Here is a 20,551-nt window from a genome sequence, read left to right as displayed (position 1 = left end):
GTGTATGAGCTCGCAGATGCTGACGATTAACTAGTGTCCAAGTGATTGACAGGCGAGAGAAAGCATGCCCCTCTCAGCCAGACAGCACAGCTGCTTTTGGTCTCCTGGACTCCTAGCTGTGGCAATCGAACTCAATCTTCAACGCTCATGTGTTAGGCGCCAACACTGCATTTTTTTTTTTTTTTTAACCATCAGCTGGACAAATGCATGATTGATCAGATCGATTGTTTTTTTGTTTTTTTTCCCCCCGTTGATGGCTTTCAGGGCTCAATTACTTCAGACTCGTAAATAACAAAACAACCGGTTCCACAGCGAATAGAGAAATGGATCAGATGGTGAGTGGGCTGAAATCCTTGCAATTTCATGTTGTTCATGTTAGTGCTTTCTTCTCTCTGCACATTCAGAACCGACAGCGCGCTGATGACTCGATGTGTACGGAGGCAAAAAAAAACAAAACAAAACAAAAAAAAAAACAAAAAAAAAACACACAACCCACAAGACTCACTTTGTATGAGAAATTGAGAAGGATGTAATCCATGCCTTCCTTCTCTTTCAGCACTTGAAGGTCACTGTGCAGAGGGCTATCTGGATCAACTCTACTCAAGGAAAACAAAACCCACAACAATAAAAGTGCTTCGCTCGTTCTCACACCATGTATATATTGATCATGCCAAAAAAAGGAGCTCCAAATATACAGGAAAGATCCTTACGTTCTTAGCTTGACGTGCCACTCGTATAGGCTATCGTTAACAAGCTCCACTGAATAGATACCTGCAAGAAGACAGCAAAACATGAGCTGTAGTTCTTCACTCATTAGTACCCACACACACACACATCATAGGCTTAAGGGTTGTTTTACAATCAGGATACGCAAGCTAAAAATTACATTTAAACACTTATCTTCAATATCAAAAGGCTTGACTAAATACACTTGGTTGTTTATTGTAGCCCTGTGATAGCTCTATTTACCATGCAAAAAAAAAAAAAAAAAATTGGTGATAACGTTATTTTTGGTGAATGTATGGCAATATTTAGCAAAATTACTCGTGTCATTTAGAAAAAGTGCTTTTTTCACCACAGGTAGCTCCAAAAGTGATGCGCTTAAATCATTCTTTATACCATAAAACAAATATTTGGTTCCATATCATTGGACACACAGTTATGTTGAATGCCAGTAAGTTTTCAGACTATTTTGATCAAGTTAGTACAGTGGGGCAAAAAAGTATTTAGTCAGTCACCAATTGTGCAAGTTCTCCCACTTAAAAAGATGAGAGGCGCCTGTAATTTTCATCATAGGTACACTTCAACTATGAGAGACAGAACGAGAAAAAAAAAAAAAAATCCAGAAAATCACATTGTCTGATTTTTAAAGAATTTATTTGCAAATTATGGTGGAAAATAAGTATTTGGTCAATAACAAAAGTTCATCTCAATACTTTGTTGGCAATGACAGAGGTCAATCGTTTTCTGTAAGTCTTCACAAGGTTTTCACACACTGTTGCTGGTATTTTGGCCCATTCCTCCATGCAGATCTCCTCTAGAGCAGTGATGTTTTGGGGCTGTCGCTGGGCAACACGGACTTTCAACTCCCTCCAAAGATTTTCTATGGGGTTGAGATCTGGAGACTGGCTAGGCCACTCCAGGACCTTGAAATGCTTCTTACGAAGCCACTCCTTCGTTGCCCGGGCGGTGTGTTTGGGATCATTGTCATGCTGAAAGACCCAGCCACGTTTCATGTTCAATGCCCTTGCTGATGGAAGGAGGTTTTCACTCAAAATCTCACGATACATGGCCCCATTCATTCTTTCCTTTACACGGATCAGTCGTCCTGGTCCCTTTGCAGAAAAACAGACCCAAAGCATGATGTTTCCACCCCCATGCTTCACAGTAGGTATGGTGTTCTTTGGATGCAACTCAGCATTCTTTCTCCTCCAAACACGACAAGTTGAGTTTTTACCAAAAAGTTCTATTTTGGTTTCATCTGACCATATGACATTCTCCCAATCCTCTTCTGGATCATCCAAATGCTCTCTAGAAAACTTCAGACGGGCCTGGACATGTACTGGCTTAAGCAGGGGGACACGTCTGGCACTGCAGGATTTGAGTCCCTGACAGCGTAGTGTGTTACTGATGGGAGCCTTTGTTACTTTGGTCCCAGCTCTCTGCAGGTCATTCACTAATGCCCCTTTTCCACCAAAGCAGTTCCAGGGCTGGTTCGGGGCCAGTGCTTAGTTTGGAACCGGGTTTTCTGTTTCCACTGACAAAGAACTGGCTCTGGGGCCAGAAAAACCGGTTCCAGGCTAGCACCAACTCTCTGCTGTGCCAGAGGAAAGAACTGCTTACGTCAGCGGGGGGGGGGGGGGGGGGGGGGGGGGGGTGCAGCAGAGTTGTTAAGACCAACAATAATAACAAGACTGCGAAAGGTTGCCATTTTTAAGCGACGAGAAGCAGCAGCTGGACAAACGCGAAGTCATCCATTATTATTATTGTTGTTGCTGCTGCTGCTGCTTCTTCCACATTGTTTTTGCTTCGATATTCGCGCCAAGGTTTATGCAAACGTAGCGACGTAACTGATGTATACAGCGACGTAACTGACGTATACAACGACAATGACGTGGCTCCCCTTAGCACCGCGAGCTATGGAAAAGCAAACTGGTTCTCAGCTGGCTCGCAAGTTGAACGAGTTGTGAACCAGCACCAGCACTGGCCCCGAACCAGCCCTGGAACTGATTTGGTGGAAAAGGGGTATCGGTCCCCCCGTGTGGCTCTGGGATTTTTGCTCACCGTTCTTGAGATCATTTTGACCCCACGGGGTGAGATCTTGCGTGGAGCCCCAGATCGAGGGAGATTATCAGTGGTCTTGTATGTCTTCCATTTCCTAATAATTGCTCCCACAGTTGATTTCTTCACACCAAGCTGCTTACCTATTGCAGATTCAGTCTTCCCAGCCTGGTGCAGGTCTACAATTTTGTTTCTGGTATCCTTTGACAGCTCTTTGGTCTTGGCCATAGTGGAGTTTGGAGTGTGACTGTTTGAGGTTGTGGACAGGTGTCTTTTATACTGATAACGAGTTCAAACAGGTGCCATTAATACAGGTAATGAGTGGAGGACAGAGGAGCCTCTTAAAGAAGAAGTTACAGGTCTGTGAGAGCCAGAAATCTTGCTTGTTTGTAGGTGACCAAATACTTATTTTACCGAGGAATTTACCAATTAATTCATTAAAAATCCTACAATGTGATTTCCTGGATTCTTTCCCCCCATTCTGTCTCTCATAGTTGAAGTGTACCTATGATGAAAATTACAGGCCTCTCATCTTTTTAAGTGGGAGAACTTGCACAATTGGTCGCTGACTAAATACTTTTTTGCCCCACTGTATGTAATTGTGTCAAAAAAAAAAAAAAAAAGTCCTCTCCGAGACAGCTAATTTTTCAATATAAAATAACGTATCTAAAATGATTATTTTCATCCTAAAATGTGGTCAAGACATTGGGACATAAATATTAGAGACAACTAACACAAAGCTTACAGCCTTATATTTAAAAGCACTATGGAAGTAGTGGATTCTGAACTGTCAAAAAAAAAAAAAAGTCCTCTCCGAGAATCACTTCATTTGTTTCTCCCCGCCCTGCTTAAAGTTACACTTAATCATCTTTATCTTATAGTAGATTACACAAAACTACCATACACGTGTCAAAAAATTACCTGAAGTCTGTTCTTTAACTTGTCCTTCACTTAAAAACTGGTACAAGAACCAGTTTGAATTTTGGACCCCTGTGACACAAACTTTATACCCTGATTGTCAAACAACCCTTAAGCTAGCGAGCCATGCACCTGTTTTTCTCCATGGCCAAATTATCAAAAAAAAAAAACAGCCATAAATCCCCCAACATGGCCTATAAATTTTATCCCAACCCAGGTTAAGCCAAATTTTGTCGTTTTGTGAAACCATTTTGTGCATTTCTGTCGACAATCAGAGGTTTCCCTTGAGGCGTGGCCGGCGGGCGTGCTTTCAACATATGGAAGTTCAATCGAGAAAATCAAATTTACCGCCAAAAACGTCGCGTTTTTATTCTTTAAAGCGAGGCTTGAATGGAAGCAGAATACTACAAGTTTTGAGAGCTTCGCCGGTGAAGCTCAGCAGGTCTAGAATGATATGAAGATAAATATCTTCAAGCTTTTCCATCATACAAAGCCTGATAAAGTTTGAGATATTGACACAAACTTTATACTTTGCACTTTGTGTGCTCACTGCCAAATATTAGTTTTTAAATTACCTAAATTAGAAGAAACGTAAAACTAGTCACTCCGGAGTCGGAGCGCCGAGCACGCAATTACGCACTCAGAAAAGACTGTTCACATGGTAACGCCATGATGATCACTTTCGCTCGTTTGGTTTCGATTGGTTCCTCTTCCGCAGCACTGTGATATTATATGGAAGATCCACACCGGTGGTATTGATCTTCGAGACTGATGATTCTGTTATGGCTTATAAATTAGTCAGTTTTAATTTCGGTGTTAGGTCATTGTTTCAAGTGTTTTTTTTTTTTTAAAGAATTCATCTCAATACTACGACCCTGCCCGTTTTTTTTTGTACGTGTTGTGTTTACATTTGAAATCTAGGTTTTCATGTTTTGAAAAAAAAGTTTGATAAGTGCAATATTTACCTGTGTGACTGTTACCCGTCACGATATTATCTGCAACATTAACGTAACATTTCTGATTTACCATTCTGCCACTGTTTTACACTTGTGTACCACGATTTCATTTTTAGTATTTCTGTTGAAAATTTTTCCTAAGTTTCTGCCACATCAGTTAGCCAAGATTTACATCATCTTAAATAGTACTTTCATAAACTACCATTATTGAATTTGTATTATTTACAGCATTGACATTTCAAGTGACTACAGGAACACTTTCATTTGTAACTTAATTTCACTTATTTTTAACTTTTAACTTATTTTTACTTCCAGTGTTGCCAGACTGGGTGGCTTCCTGCCCAGTTGGGGGGTTTCAAGTGCATTTTGGCGGGTTTTGAACACATTTTGGGCTGGAAAACGTCAGCAGTATCTGGCAACACTGCTTACTTCCGTGTATACGTTCAAGAGAAGCAGCATGTGTGAGTCAGTGTTTATGTAGGCTTAAATTCTGTTACTGAAAGTGTGTTATGTTTACAGTGAAGGACTGTGTGCACTTTTTTTTTTTACTTAATACAAGAAATTAATGGATGCCAACATTTTTACCAAAATGGTATTTTATTTTCCATTGTTTAGGCAGCTTCAGCATCATACTGTGAGATTCTGTTCAAATTTTTTTTTTTCCTTCTATGAAGCCTGAGCCATTTATTTTATTAGTTTATAATTATTGTTTAATTTAGTCTTCAGGAGAGACTGCCTGCACACAGTACTGGTATTAATAGTTTTTTTTCTTACATGAAAGCTGAGGCATTTATATTATATTTTAAGGTAGCTTCATGTTGTGCTGTGAGGTTCTCTGCACTTTAACTTTTGAACCAACAGGTGCATTTGGATAAGTAAAGCCTATTTTTCTGCATTTTTGTAGTCCTGGTAATCTTTTATATTGGTCAAGTTGTTTATAGGACCATTTCTCAGTGTCTTTGTTTTTTTAATCAATAGTTTTTCAGTAATAATATTTAACATGTCACTCAATTTTAATCACAAAAAGAGAAAATCGCAACAATTTCTCGCAACTTTCACTTCCTCCCGCAATGTAATCGCAACAAAAACCTAAAAAACACTGCAACTTTCATCACAATTTTTTGGAAAACCCCCCACAATATCAGACATTTTAGCCCGCAACAATCACAAAAAAGGCCCGCGGAATCCTGGGGGGACTGAAAAATGAATCGCCTGCTTTCTATGAAAACTTCTGGACCCGTCTTGTGTCTTCTTGCGAATCTTTGAATTGTCCCGTCATCTGATTTTAATAAAAAGTTATACAAGACATGGCTTTATTTTGAATTCCTATTCCACGTAGATCCATCATCATTTTTTTGTCTGCTAATGTACACTTTTGGGGGGAGGGAGGAGGGTTGCTCAAAAGTCTACTCTTTGTAGACTCATGATAAATGATGAAAATTATGGATGACCCCCAAGTTAGCAAATAAAATATAATTTCACACTTAAAATTAATGCTTACTTTGAGTTCTATTTAAGGCTCAAATGCAGCTCCAGAAGTCACCAGATTGCACCAAAAAGATTTAATTTTTCCTGGGGAAGACCCCCCACCCAAGTTACACTCCCTATTTTCAGAAAAAAAAAAAAAAAAAAACACACCCAACCTTCCCGATCATGTCTAAGCCTCTGATATATATTTGATACTTGTATCATAAAGGACTTGCCTGATTTATAACTCTGAGATCGGTAAATCTCACGAAGTTCCTTCATTAGACGATCTGATGCTTGGACGGAGCCCGACACTGCTCCCTGCGAAGCAAAACACAAAAACACAGGCGTGGTGATAGCAGAGTTAGAGCCACAGCTCAGCTCACGATTTTAAACTACTAGGAAAAGGACTGTATGAAGCAAACTAACTCTGTGCTGAGCCAGGCTTATTTCAACAAGGAAGTCATTAGAGTTACTAGCCTGATGTGTACTTTGGGACAAACCTGCTCCGGGGAAGGCTAATGCTGAACATGAGCTTAATCAATTCTACTAGACAAGCCATGTGACATCACTGTTGAACAATGTTCTATAATTACTGCAAACCTCACACATCTATTACTATATTATGCATAATGCAGCCTTGATTTAACATTCGGAACATGAGGTAAGGTTTGTGTGGGTAAAGCCAAGTAAGATTTGAACCCCCCAATCAAGTCCGCTCCCTTCTCCACGAAGCTCCGCCCCCAAAACTCACAGTGGCTCGGCTCGATTTACATGCGAACTAGGTGGTGTTTACATTAGACCGTATCCGTCTAGTTTTCGTCACGGATGCACTGTCCGTGCACATTAAAACTCCACAGGCGGAACAACTTGAATCCGCCAGGGCCCACATATTCAACCCAGTTCGTATCTGATCCGGTGCTGTGTAAACATTGAGGAACGAGGAAACGCAGTGCTGAGCTCTAGCTGACGTCGTCATTGGACAACGTCACTGTGACGTCCACCTTCCTGATTCGCTGGCGTTGGGATCACACACACAGCGGCTCAGTCCCGAATCACTGCTCGTGCGCTTCACTCGCGCGCTCTGTGAGCTGCGCAGGGCCGGAGTGCGCACCCTCCAGAGGGCACTCGCTGTTCAGGGCGGAGTGATTTGGAGCGCAGGAGGAAGCGCTGAGCCGCACTGAGGTTTATTTACACATTTCAACCTCCTTCAGGCGCTTAAACTCCGTGAGAACATGAACATCACAGACAGGTGTGTTTATCTGCTGGAGAAGGTGTTCGCTTGCCATCCTTCCACTTGCAAGTGGTGAGTGACTTGCGCATGCCCGATATGCACTGGGATCATGTGACGTGCCGTCTAATTAGTCATGTGATTAGCGTATCCGTGTATTGGCGTTGCTGTGTGCACGCAAATCGTTTTAAAAACGTTAATCTGATGATCCGCTGATACGGTCTAATGTAAACACCACCCTAGTTACCTTTAGCAAATGAGTGTCATTTCATCGCTTTCAAGAGCACTCAGGCAGACAATCATCTGCTTGAAAGCCAAGTTTACAACTCTTATTAACATGCAACTTTTCAGAATGATTTAATAAAACATTAGGGGCGTGTCTATAAAAACGACTGACAAGAGACCAATCCAGATACCAGCACACATTCCAGACAAAAAGACTTATTTATTTTTAAAATATTAGTTACCCACCACACTTGTTCCCAGAGAACGGTTTCAACTATTAGTCATTATTCTATCCACATTCACTGGATATGTGCAACCGTGTGCTCTGATTGGCAACTCTACTACTAGGCCATCAGCTCATATACCATGAGTAGAGAGGAGGAAAGAAAAAAAAAAAAAAACGGAGTGTGTCGATAAACCAACCAAGGACAAAAACACCCTCCACAAAAAAAAAGGGGGGGGGGGGGAAACAAAAACACTTTCAAGAATTATTATAGGATTTTTCACACATTGCTAGTCATTTCGCTGGTTTGTTTACATTCTAAGCAGAAATGCTTTTTATTTATTGAATTTGCAAAAAAAAAAAAAAAAAAGTTGTTTCTCTAAAAATCCAGTGAATGTGGACATAAGACAACTCAATCTCGTCATACATGGCTCATAGCCAACTTGGCGCTACATGCTTCTTCGACCATCGGCTCATGTCCGACTCGATTTCATGGAATAACTTGTACACCATTTCTACATAATTTTCCCCGTGTACTAATAAGAAAATGAAAAATGACCAGTGCATCTTTTAAAAAAAAAAAAAAAAAAAAAAACCCCGGACCACATGGCCTATATATTAGTATAGCTAATCGTATGGGGCCGAGTAAAATTAAGGATCAATTTCACGAGTGATTTCAAAGTTTTGAAAATTGCCAGAGTCGCAAAGTGACGAGGGCAATTTCAAAACTTCGAAATCACTCGTGAAATTAATCCTTAATTTTACGAGGAACCGTACGATTACTTGTTTATAATATATTGGGCCAAATTCATACTTCGGAAGCCATTCAAGTTCACAGCATTTGTCATTCACGTTTTCTGAACCAATCTTGCACGTTTGAATCAGTTTCGAAAGCGTCTTTCATCATGACACGACACGAGGATTTTGAAAGCGGTTTACAAGATTTTATTGGAACTTCTTTACAAAAGCCATTTTGTTGACAAAATTTGCTAACCAAGCAACGAACTAGCCAATAGCATTTTAGAAATACGGCCCCGTGTTAAGGAAAAAAAAAAAGCCCTCCTTAATTGACCAATCAGAATTGATGCATTTGGCCCCATGTATTATAAGAAATTAAAGCGCCACTTTCTCTTACATTTCTAATACACATATATAAGATTTAAAAAAAAAAAAAAAAAGTTATGCAAGAGGTTACAGTGTAATCCACATGCCTGGAATTGAATTATAACAACTCGAGTGTATGAAGAGACTATAGTGCATACAGTGATCGGTTTTCGAGGCACAGCATTATCCACTCAAACTGAATTTCTCTGCACATCTTGGTCACTAGTACATTTCTTCCTCAGTAAACAAAGGTGGAATGATTAGTAACCAGACTTTTACTGCGAAGAAAATCCTCTAGCACAGGGCTTTTCAAAGTGTGGGGCGCGCCTCCCCTAGGGGGCGCCAGAGTTCTTCAGGGGGGCGCAACGCGAGGAAAAATAAACCAGAATAAGTGACTATTGCAGACATTTAGCGAACTTCAGCTAGCCTTTGCCAGAGACAAAATGGATCGATTTTTGGTACCTAAAGCTACAGTGAGTGAGGAGACAGGGTCTGGGCCAAGCAAAAAAAAGGAAGGAAGGAAGTATGACCACGATTATTTAAAGTTTGGATTTTCATGGACTGGATCTGAAGCTGCTCCACTGCCACAGTGTGTTGTCTGCCGAGAGGTGCTAGCTAACGATGCTATGAGATGTTTAAAATGTGTAAAAGAAAAAAATAATGTGTACAACCATTTTTTTTTTTTTAATTACGAATGGAACATTAAGTATAGCAACAACAAATATTGTAAGGAGGGGGGCGCTGTTTATTTGCTCTCTGAGGGGGGGCTGACTCTCCCACACTTTGAAAACCCCTGCTCTAGCAGATGATAATGGGAAAAACAGGAACGCAAACGTAAGGTGTGACGGCTACTTAGTAATACGCAGCTCCAACATAAACTTGTACTGGCCAAACAGACCACAGTCCCACCCACCTTTATTCTACTGCCTTACAAGACCGGAAGCTTGGGCAAATTTCACCAAATAGAGTCAGTGTAAAGCAAAAATCACAGTTTTTATGCTTTCGCAAGCTGGCTTTTCTACGCGGCAAATTTTATTTTATTTTATTCATGAATTCAGCTGTGGCTGACAAAAGGTCGGCGTTAGGGCCAAACATGAATATGAACGAGTGTGACCTCATCGAACAGCGATGTAGGGACACACTGATAAAAAGTCTAACATATCTAAACGTTTTGCATTTTCTTGCCAAGCTTGAGGCCCACTTTACACGGGGACGGTCTGAAACAAAAACGCAAAAGTCCGTTTTCGTTCTCACTTTTTTTCCGCGTCTACACGACCGTTTTCAAGGAGGAAATCTGCGTCTATACGGTGACGCATAAATGTGTGGAATTCAATCGGATGTGCATGCCAGGCGGCTAGGTGGTGCTGTGAAAGACCTCCGCTATGTCTGCACGCATGCGCAACGTCTTCCGTCTTGTCTGATCTGCACATCTGCGCCGCGAAAACTTTGCCTACTCTGGCTATGGTAAGTAAGAAAGTAAGTAAAAAAGTAAGAGCATACTATACCCGCCTCTGTTCATTAACGGTATATGTGCAGATTCGGTAGAGATGTTCGAAGGACTCCTGGACGTTTATTAAAGCTGCCAGAGCAGCTTGAAGGTCCGTTGGATCGATGTAATCAGACATGCTCTTACTTTTTTACTTACTTTCTTACTTCCCGGGCTGGCATGTACAGTATATGACATATGTATGATGTAAACGCGTACCCGACGTGAGCAGATCCGAGCAGAGTTTCGCGTATTGGGTAGTTTAGACGGATATGCAACGGGGGCTGTTTTTAACTTATCCACTCTGGAAGGCGTTTTCAATTTTTTCCGTTTTTCAGCCTCGGAAACGCCGTCCACGTGTAGACGAAAGGCACTTCCGATAAAATATTTAGTCGTTTTTACCCGACAGCGTCCTCGTGTAAACGGGCCCTGAAGACTAACGTGTTCCTTGATGTTTCTTCCGTCACCATGACCGTCCTCCCGGACACCACGCAAGGACATGAACGGTGATTGGTCGGGGTCAAACCTGTAGTATTACCTACCAGGCTCCTGACCGGTCAAGAATTTACAGGCTTATCCGCCATGGCGACTATCATGAAAGAAAAACGCGTCACGTAGTCTGGTCCCGGCATTAGCCGAAAAAGAAAAGCGTAGTTTACAGACGTCTCATGCATCGCTCTTGGAAGTAGTCAGAAATCATAAACGCTGGGGTGATGTTGAGACCTCATCATTAAGATGGTTTGCCTTGCCCTCAAGACAGAGTCCTGATTTATTACTTTCCCTGCTCCCTTCATTTTGATTGTTAAAATATGCAAAGCAGCTGGTTTATGCATCCCCCCCCCCCCCTTTTCATAAAAATATTCAACTAGGTTTGCACTTCTCCTTCTAAAAGCTATAATATATTTACATTTCAATTTTACCCTCTGCTCATGTTCATTATAAACCCATAACCTCAGTGGAGTAATTTATTTCAAATCAACATGTGAATTTGGTCTACTTTTAAATAACTCCTACGAATTGGTGCCCAAAAAAAAAAAAAAAAAGTGAATATTTTGTTTCTCTCAATTTTTATTTTTACCTTTTACACATCGAGAATATTTTCTATGAAATGGCTCCAAAAGCTTCACCACCACTCAGTTTCCCTTTTGTCATGATTATGTTTCATAGACTTAGTGCTGATGACACGAACATGACTCTATGCAATTTCTTAAACTATACAACATGGCAAACATGTTAGATTTCTGTTATAATTACGTGAAAAGAAGCTGTTGTTACGCAAATATCCAACTTTTAATTGCACAGCGCAAGAAAACTGGGTCCGTGGCTCGCGGCCATGTTGTGACGTCAGCGGGAGAACACGCTGCGGTTCACTGGCTGTTCTAACCAATGGAAATGGCGCATGAAAACGCCGGTGAACTCTCTAGTGCTAGCGCTTCCTCTTCTGGGAGTCTAGAATTGTGTTGATCTCTTCCGAATAGAATCTATGATAGCCTACCCTCTTTACCCTTTGCCTCTCGTTGCTAGGCGGCAGTTACATGAAAGCCGCAAGCTTTCACAAGCAAATACATGACTGATATCACGCCGACTTTATGATTACATTTATTATCATGTAGAATCTATGCCATTTCACAACACATGTTCTGACAGGAGGACTGTCTTTGGATCCGGCATAGCTACTAGTAGACTCCCTCCGGAATACTGGCAGTGTTGCCAGATTGGGAGGTTTCCCGCCCAGTTGGGCGGTTTCAAGTGCATTTTGAACATATTTTGGGCTGGAAAACGTCAGCAGTATCTGTTGCCAGATACTGCTGACGTTTTCCAGCCCAAAATATGTTCAAAACCCACCAAAATGCACTTGAAACTGCCCAACTGGGCGGGAAACCTCCCAATCTGGCAACACTGTGTAGGCACTGCTGATGGTAGTAACACACGTTTGTGCTGAACTGAACACCCAAGAGATTCCTTTAAGCTGGGAAGGGTGTCAAAACAATCCAAATCGAAGTGTTCAGAGCACAGGACGGATGTTGGTGAGGGCTCCCACTTGTCACGAGTGCGCCTGACTTGCTTCACCCACTTCGCATGCAGCTCGTGATCTCTGGGAAACTTGAATAAACTTACCCCATCCTTGTGGGTTTTGGAGCAAAAGCCGGCAACACAACGCGAAGGCATAATAACTATATATAAAATAATGTATAATAATATCTAATAAAAATACTAATAATGATAAATTGAACACCTGTCGCATCAACAACAAACTGGTAAGTTAGGAGGAAGGTTCTTTCGCTGACGTCATATAGCTCCTCCTCCTCCGTCTCCTGGGTGCTGCAGCCCCGTCAAATTTGCCCAAATAGCCGCGTTTATCATCATAACTTGTAAAATAGGCGCCTTCGTGAATTAATATATGGATCATTGGGAATTACTTTTTAATGTTATAAAACATCGCCAGAGATGTCAAAAACGTGTCATCAGCACTTTAAATTAGCAATTTAAGTATGCTTGGTAATTATGCTTGGCAGTAGAGGGAGGGGAGAAAAAAAAAAAAAGTAGCGTATATCCTTTTAAAGAGGCTTCTTTGTGATTACTTCTGCAACAGCTCATCAGACCATATTACATATTGCACGTGCGAGTCTCAATTACTACAGTCTGACCCAAATTGCAGGAATGGGTCACACACCATTTTCCTCGTAGAGTCTGGTGTGATCCATCTGTTAATTTAAATGAGGTCTTTATATAAAAAAAAAAAAAAAAGCCTGGATTTTATTAGTTCGCGTCGTTGACTGCCCATCTTGGTCGCTCAGCCGACGAAGCGTTCAGAAAGTGCAGGAGCAGCCGCATGCTAAATCTGCATAGTCGAATCGATGGTAATAAACCTGCAAGTCTTACAAGGGTGCTAATCTCCGAGACGTGTTCTAGCATTGCAATAAGCAACTTGAATATAAACGGTCTGCTCAGCTTTGTAGCCTTAAAGGCACGACAAAGGGCACGTGTTCCAGTTTCACTGTGCGTTTGGCACAGCCTGCATTGTTAAAAAAGGAAACAATTCAATACTGTTACAAAACTAAAAGTACAACGCTAGCGTGGACCGTATGATCAAGGAAAGTCTATTCTAGATGTTTGCAGTGTCTGCTATTGCCATCGTTCGTGAACGTACCTTTAACGTTAACCCACCTATATGACATTGTAGACACAGGCTCAGAGTCAGCGTCATTGCTATAATGCATCACAAACATGTCACAGTGTTATCCCCTTTAAACCCACAAAGCAGAAGAAAGGTCACCTTACCGAATGAGCACTTACGTTCAAGTGGTCCTGCCTCTGGTTCTTGCGGATCTTTTCAAGGATAGCCAGGTTCTCTTTCTCGATGCCGTCGTCCTCAGACTTCTTCCCATCTACTGGCTCCTCCTCTTTCATCTCATAGTGATCCAGCTCCTCTATGTCCTGATGACACCACACACACCAAAATTAGGGCTTAGAAATCATGAACGACAACAAAATACAACACCATCTTCAAAAATTAAATCAAAATTTTTTTTAAAAACCCTTTAGTGCCAAAGACTGCGTTGTACTTTAAACACTTTGGGCTGTGCCATTATAGGAAAATAATCACTGATATGATAAATGTGATGCAGTTGTTGCTACACCAAAGTTGATCATTTTCCTCGAACAGCACATTTCAGTCTTATACAACAGCAATTTACGTGCAAATATTTATTGGGGTCTGAGGGTATTTTCTGGCACGCTCCAACCGTCTTCAATGTCAACAAATCTAAGCAGCATTTGCAAAGTCATATGACTTTTTGTGGATTTCGCTACAATAATACCTATGTAGTACGTACATCATGATTGTACTTTATTATGCAAAAAACAAAAACACAACAACAGATCAATGTTGTTGTAAAACGCAGTTTTAGATCTTGCGTTCTGATGGTTTTTGTTTGAATGTGTGTAAAAACATGACCTTACCTATTGTGTCGAACCACTTTGGTCACTTGAGGCGATTCTGTTCAGTTTTAGGAATGCATCAAGCACAAACTTAAATGTGCTCCATTAATTTGGACAATTAACTAACCATCAATAAAAAAAAAAATAAAAAAAAAAAAAAAGTGTGTCCTATTGTTTTGGGATAAAGGGTTGGCAGTAGGGGGGTATTTAATGAGAAGGGTAAAAATTTCCATTCCATTCAATGAGAAGAGTGAAACCCCCTCCCACTGCCAACTCTTAATCCCGTCAGGTCAAGTGATCAAAACGGTTCGTCCCAATGGGCAAGGTCATGTCCCCCCCCCCCCCCACACACACACACATTCCGACACCGTTCTAAAACCGGTTTTTACAACAGCTTCATTTGACTCTTCAGTGAGTCTTGAAATTAACTCTTGTACTATTTTCCTAAGTTCAGAGCCACAACCAACTTTGTTACACAATTACTCTAATTTTGCTCCCATGCCAAATTTTACACACCAAACTCAAAATCGAGCAAAATTAACTCTTGCAGGAAAATACTTTTAACTCCGGAAAAATTGCTCAGTCGTTTTTCCTGTATATGCACTGCAGTGCACGCATAATCAACCGATCTGCTCGTAATAAATATTTACACTTACTTGAGTTGATATTTGGCTGGATAAAGTCAAATTAAAAAAAAAAAAAGGAGGGGGGGGGGCACTTAGTGTTGCAGTGCTCAAGATTGAACTGAATCGCTGTCCTGAATCATCCAAAGCGCATAAATTCTGTATGCCATCTCGCAACAAGTTTTACCTCCAAATAGCCTGAACTGTGTCTAAAGGGGTGTTCACACGGCAACTTTTACTCCGGTGTCGCACCGGGGCTGCCCCGGTAGAGCGTTCACACGGTACAAAGTTATACCGGTGTAGCCCCTGAAAGCTGCTTAAACCGGTGCAAATCTAACCCTGCTCGGGAGGTGGTTTAAGAAATTTACTCCGGAGTAAATGCTAGTTTGCGGGGCAGCACCGATATAAAATGGGACGTCTGAACGCTACAGGGGTAGACTCGCTACGCGTGAGGAGAGTTGATTACATACGAGCATTGCATAATTTGCATCCTGGTATTTTGCGCTTCCAAAATGGCGAATATCAACAACAGAACTGCGTGTCTTCAAGTGTTGCCAGATTGGGCGGTTTTAAGTGCATTTTGGTGGATTTGAACATATTTTGGGCTGGAAAACGTCAGCAGTATCTGGCAACACTGGTGTCTTCATCCACGTCGTTTTCCTGGCGCTTGGTGATGCCATGACAAGCGGGAAAAGGAAGTACATTTTCACGCATGTGCATATTTCATTTCCGCATTATTACGATCGTATAGCACGGTCGCAAAAACTGCCGTGTGAACGCAAGTGGAGCTGCACCGGTGCTAACACGCTTCTCTCTAGTAAGCAGGTTTGTGACGTGTGAACGCTCCACAAAATTTACACCAGTGTAAGATATATCGCAACAAAATATATCGGTGCAGCATCGATGCAAATATGTGCCGTGTGAACACCCCTAAACAGATTTAATCTCGTTTACGGTGGGCGTTCCCACCGCGAAAGAGAAACCAATCGAAACTGAAAGAGTGAAAGTGATTATCATGCCATTACCATGTCAGTAGTCTTTTATAAATGCGCAAGTGGGTGCTCAGCGCTCTGACTTGTGTGACCGAGTAAGGTGATAAGTTTTCTCATCTCATTATCTCTAGCCGCTTTATCCTGTTCTACAGGGTCACAGGCAAGCTGGAGCCTATCCCAGCTGACTACGGGCGAAAGGCGGGGTACACCCTGGACAAGTCGCCAGGTCATCACAGGGCTGACACATAGACACAGACAACCATTCACACTCACATTCACACCTACGGTCAATTTAGAGTCACCAGTTAACCTAACCTGCATGTCTTTGGACTGTGGGGGAAACCGGAGCACCTGGAGGAAACCCACGCGGACACGGGGAGAACATGCAAACTCCGCACAGAAAGGCCCTCGCCGGCCACAGGGCTCGAACCCGGACCTTCTTGCTGTGAGGCAACAGCGCTAACCACTACACCACCGTGCCGCCTGTGATAAGTTTTATGTTTCATCTAATTTAGGTAATTTAAAAACTATAATATTTATAATATCGTGGGCACACAGGAAAGTGTAAAGTTTGTCAATCTGTTTATTATGCTTGTATGATAAAAACTCAAAGGTATTTATCTAAATACATGACCTACTCATTCTAAACCTGCTGAGCTTCGCTGGTGAAGCTCTCAACCCTGTCGAGTTAAGAATGGCATTTAATGATTGTCCATTTATAATTAATAATGCGGAACATCCATGGGGAAAAAAAAGTTAGTTCCTGTTATCGTACAAAGAAAGTCATTCTCTGACCCTTCTTGAAATTAAGACCAAAAATACATTCATTGATAAATACACACACACACAGCTTGTCATGTTAAGAAACCAGAACATGAAGACTCTTGTGGCAGTGCTGACCAATCAGATTTGAGAATTCAAAGGATCATTCGCGAAAGATGATGCTGTATTCCCAGAAAATTCATGCTGGCGAGTTAAATAATGGGAAAACTCATGAAAAAGTTTGAGTGTCCAGAAAATATTCAGAGCCCCTCATGTTCTCATTTCGCTCGACTAAGAAATTCATTTTACCTCCTCGTTCAGGAGGAATTCTCGAAGGCTTTCCAGAAGGTTTCCAAATGTTTTGTCTATAATTTATTAAAAATAAAAGTTGACAGGATAGGCTAAGTGTTAAATCAGTCCTGAGGAAATATGACCTTGCGAGTCAATGACCATGCACATGTTTAACTGGGACAAACGGGAGATATTTTACGAATACTTAGCCATCTAGCGAGCGATTTGGAATGATATAAAGCTCTGCGTACCATTCGATCACGTTTACCGATTAGATTCATACGCCCTCGCGTTTTAAATGACAATTATGGAGCTATTCATAAAAATGATTTAAAGGTGCGTTAGGTTAGTCCCAGTCTCTGCCACGCCCCCCCCCCCCACACAAAAAAGTGCGACATTTCAAATGGTTCCACCTACATTCATCAAAGCTCCGCCTCCCCACACCCCCCAGGATCTTAAATGGCCCACAGAGCAACTATAAAATGCCTGATGGGAAGCGTATCCAAATACAAACAATCCGGACAGGAAGTCAGTTATCCAAACAGGTTCTCTCAGTGACTTAATACACTGTGGCTAAGGCGACGGCTGAATGAGGGCTTTTTTTTTCTCCTCCTTTAAACCATGTCCGAAATAGCTTTCGAGTTATTTGTACAAGCGAGGCATAAAAACAAACAACCAACCACTGCACCTTTAAAGGTGCGTTAGATAAGATTAAGATTAGCCCTTTTTTTTTTTAAACCTCATTAAGTTCACACCGCCATTTTCTCGCATTGTCACGAAGCGCCACATAGTGTCTATAAAACACCTGACAGGAAGCGTATCCAAATACAAACTATCCGGACAGGAAGTCAGTCATCTCAGCGGGTTTCTCACAGACTTTATAAACTTTTGCAAAGGCCGCCATTGTTCGTCATATTCTTCATATCTTCCAGGTTATTTGTACAAGTAAGGAATTTAAAGAAATCGACTCCTGCGCCATTAAATTGTTTTGAGAGGTACTTTAAAGGGGAGGGGGAAAAAAAAGGAAAAAAACAACTGCACCTCTCCCATGTCTTCTTCCTCTTCCTCCTCTGAAGTTACTTCATCTGTAGTACCATGCTGCATTTATTAAAAAAAAAAAGCCACAATTAATAAAAACAAGACTCACTGCAATCGTTCAGCTTTTTCGTCAGGGCTGCGTACCTTTCTTTCTTGGTTGACAGGGCCAGTAGGGAGAGGCTGATCCAGCATCTCTACATCAGGATGCTGAGGTAGATTATACAGCCTACACAGGTCACAGATCAGCCTCTTCAGCTGCTGCAGGAGCTGCCAGATGGGAGAGGAAAAAGAAAAACCCACACGTTTCAGTGATCGTCAATTAAGTCGCTATGCTTATTTACTGAAACACAAGCTGTCTTGTAAATGAAAGCGAAAAAAGGACTTCTTGATGATTCTTTTAAGTCTCAACACAGCTAAATGATGCTCATTTTCCGAGCTCATGGACAAATGATTCTTCGCAGGGTAATGCAGCTCGTATCTAGGGATCGACCGATATGTTTTTTTTCAGGGCCGATACCGATAATTATGGAATTGGGATGCCGATAACCGATATGTGCAACCGATAAATGTAAACATTACAATTCACATGAAATTAAACATAGCACACACTGACACAGACCTTCATAACCATGAAATGTATGTTTAATTGTAAAATTGAACATGAAATTTTGTGCAGGGAGATGCCAGCAGCATTTGTACAATAAAGTCAAACATTAGTTAGAATAAAATGAGAAATTAAATAAAATATTCACCAATAAAAAAATAAATATCACTCCCTACTATATTACAGCTCACCATTTTCAGTGGAAAATAAATGAAAATACACTCTGGATTCTTCTACACTAAGAACCAAGTAAGACTTACCAACTTCAAGTACTTTTTAAATAACAAATCAAGTGTAGGGAGCTGCCTGCAGCATTTTTTAAAAAGTAAAATCAAACAAAGTAGGCTATCACTCCCTATTATGTAACAACTTAACAAGTAACCATCTACGGCTCTGCTCCTTTAAGAGTATATCGCTTTCCGAATCAGAAGCGCTAGCGAGGAGAATCACTTGCGCAAGAATTATAAATACTAGTCACACCTGGCTTGTTTAAATGTTTAAACAGCGCTTTATAAAGTTACCCAACATACACAAGTGCAACGCGCTTTCTGAGCACGAGTCACGTCATGAAGTTTACTCATCACCATAACAAATAGCCAGTAGGCTTGCGCTAGCCTACAGAACACAAACACTACGTTTTATTTCGTCTTCTCCTGACCGCCTCTCTGTGTGGCTGTCATTCTACTGTTCGAGTAGAACTACTGACACATTCACAACGTTTCCAGACGGGGATTTAAAAATGACTGCGGCCTACGTTATGCTGGGGACTGCTTACCATGGACAACATTACATGTAGTTTCAGCGAGACTAGTTGGTTGTAGGCTAATTCAAGTGCTTCCTTCCGTAAGCTAAGTTTGCCTGGCTACACAGATGCAAATGGACAATTTTAACGAGTAGTAGATGAAGAATGTCAACATAGAATGATGTTGTGCTTTTGCAACTTGTGTGTTTGTGACTTATTGCGACAAAAGCAGCGCGTCCTTACCCTGAAGTGGGATCCGATTCTGCCCGAGTGCCCGTACGGGCGCCTTGAAACAGTTCAGAGTGTTTAGCTGCGCGTGTCGATTGGCTATATCTCTTGTGCCAAACAAATCAGATGTTGTGGTGGGCGGGACCGTGTTCTTGAACTCAGAGAGGAGAGTGTAGGAAAGGACGTGCAGTGACAGTCGCGTTAGGAACGAAATGACTGCAAAAAGGCATGTTATCGGCATATCGGTGGAAATTATGGCCGATACCAATAACCCTAAAAATGCAGAATATCGGCCCGATATATCGGCCAGGCCGATTATCGGTCGACCCCTACTCGTATCACGCCATCACAGCAGCATCAGGCAACCTTTCCCCAGGATGCACAAGAACGTGAAATGGTCTACACCAGACAAACTGAGATAACATCGAATAAAACCGGAGTAGTCTAAATAACTGCTCTTTTTGGCCCGCGCACAAAATTAAAAGGCTGTACAGTGGGGTTTTAAAACGTCTCAAGAGCTTGACTGCAGCAGCGTTCGCCCCATCAGCAGTTTTCTCGACTCCTGGGATCGTCTCGCCTCGCCTCGCTTAGTTCACACGCCATTTCGCAAAGCTTTTCTTTAGACTGCGTGTTATGAGAGTAGCCTCGGGAAACTCGATACTGATCCTGAATAATCTAGCAAACTTGTGGTTCGTCACAGTGCCGGGTCGTGCCGCGGCTCGTCCTGATGTTCACAAATTCATCAGAAAGCTACGGAAGCCGAGAGAGGCCCTTCATATAATCCTTTTTTTTTTTTAAATTCACCTTGTTATCCCGAGATAACAATTAATTCAGGATCTCGAGAAAACACCACAACTAATTCGAGATCTTGAGAAAACAAAACCGTTATTTCGAGATCAAGAAAACAAAACAATTATTTCATGATCTCGAGTAAACAG

At 41.6% G+C, this 20,551-nt stretch overlaps 1 protein-coding gene across 5 annotated transcripts in view; it reads right to left on the bottom strand.

The window, feature by feature from the left end:
* ube2q1 (ubiquitin-conjugating enzyme E2Q family member 1) overlaps positions 1-20,551 on the bottom strand; it is a 67,219-nt gene that overhangs the window by 19,034 nt on the left and 27,634 nt on the right. For 3 of the 5 annotated variants that reach the window (XR_009654870.1, XM_060923330.1, XM_060923328.1), the window contains exons 3-8: positions 18,184-18,306; positions 18,043-18,099; positions 13,674-13,829; positions 6,359-6,443; positions 711-771; positions 506-596 (exon numbers count right to left, since the gene is read on the bottom strand). Coding sequence is in view for 4 of the 5 variants with exons in the window: in XM_060923330.1 (XP_060779313.1) it covers positions 506-596; positions 711-771; positions 6,359-6,443; positions 13,674-13,829; positions 18,043-18,099; positions 18,184-18,306 (573 nt within the window). In the remaining variant the exon portion in view is untranslated. The remainder of the gene's footprint in view (positions 1-505; positions 597-710; positions 772-6,358; positions 6,444-13,673; positions 13,830-18,042; positions 18,100-18,183; positions 18,307-20,551) is intronic. The other 2 variants (XM_060923331.1, XM_060923329.1) reach the window with 1 other exon arrangement.

The sequence above is a fragment of the Neoarius graeffei genome, chromosome 6 (genome assembly GCF_027579695.1).
Source record: "Neoarius graeffei isolate fNeoGra1 chromosome 6, fNeoGra1.pri, whole genome shotgun sequence".
Classification (NCBI taxonomy): domain Eukaryota; kingdom Metazoa; phylum Chordata; class Actinopteri; order Siluriformes; family Ariidae; genus Neoarius; species Neoarius graeffei.
This window is presented reverse-complemented; position numbering and strand designations above follow the sequence as displayed.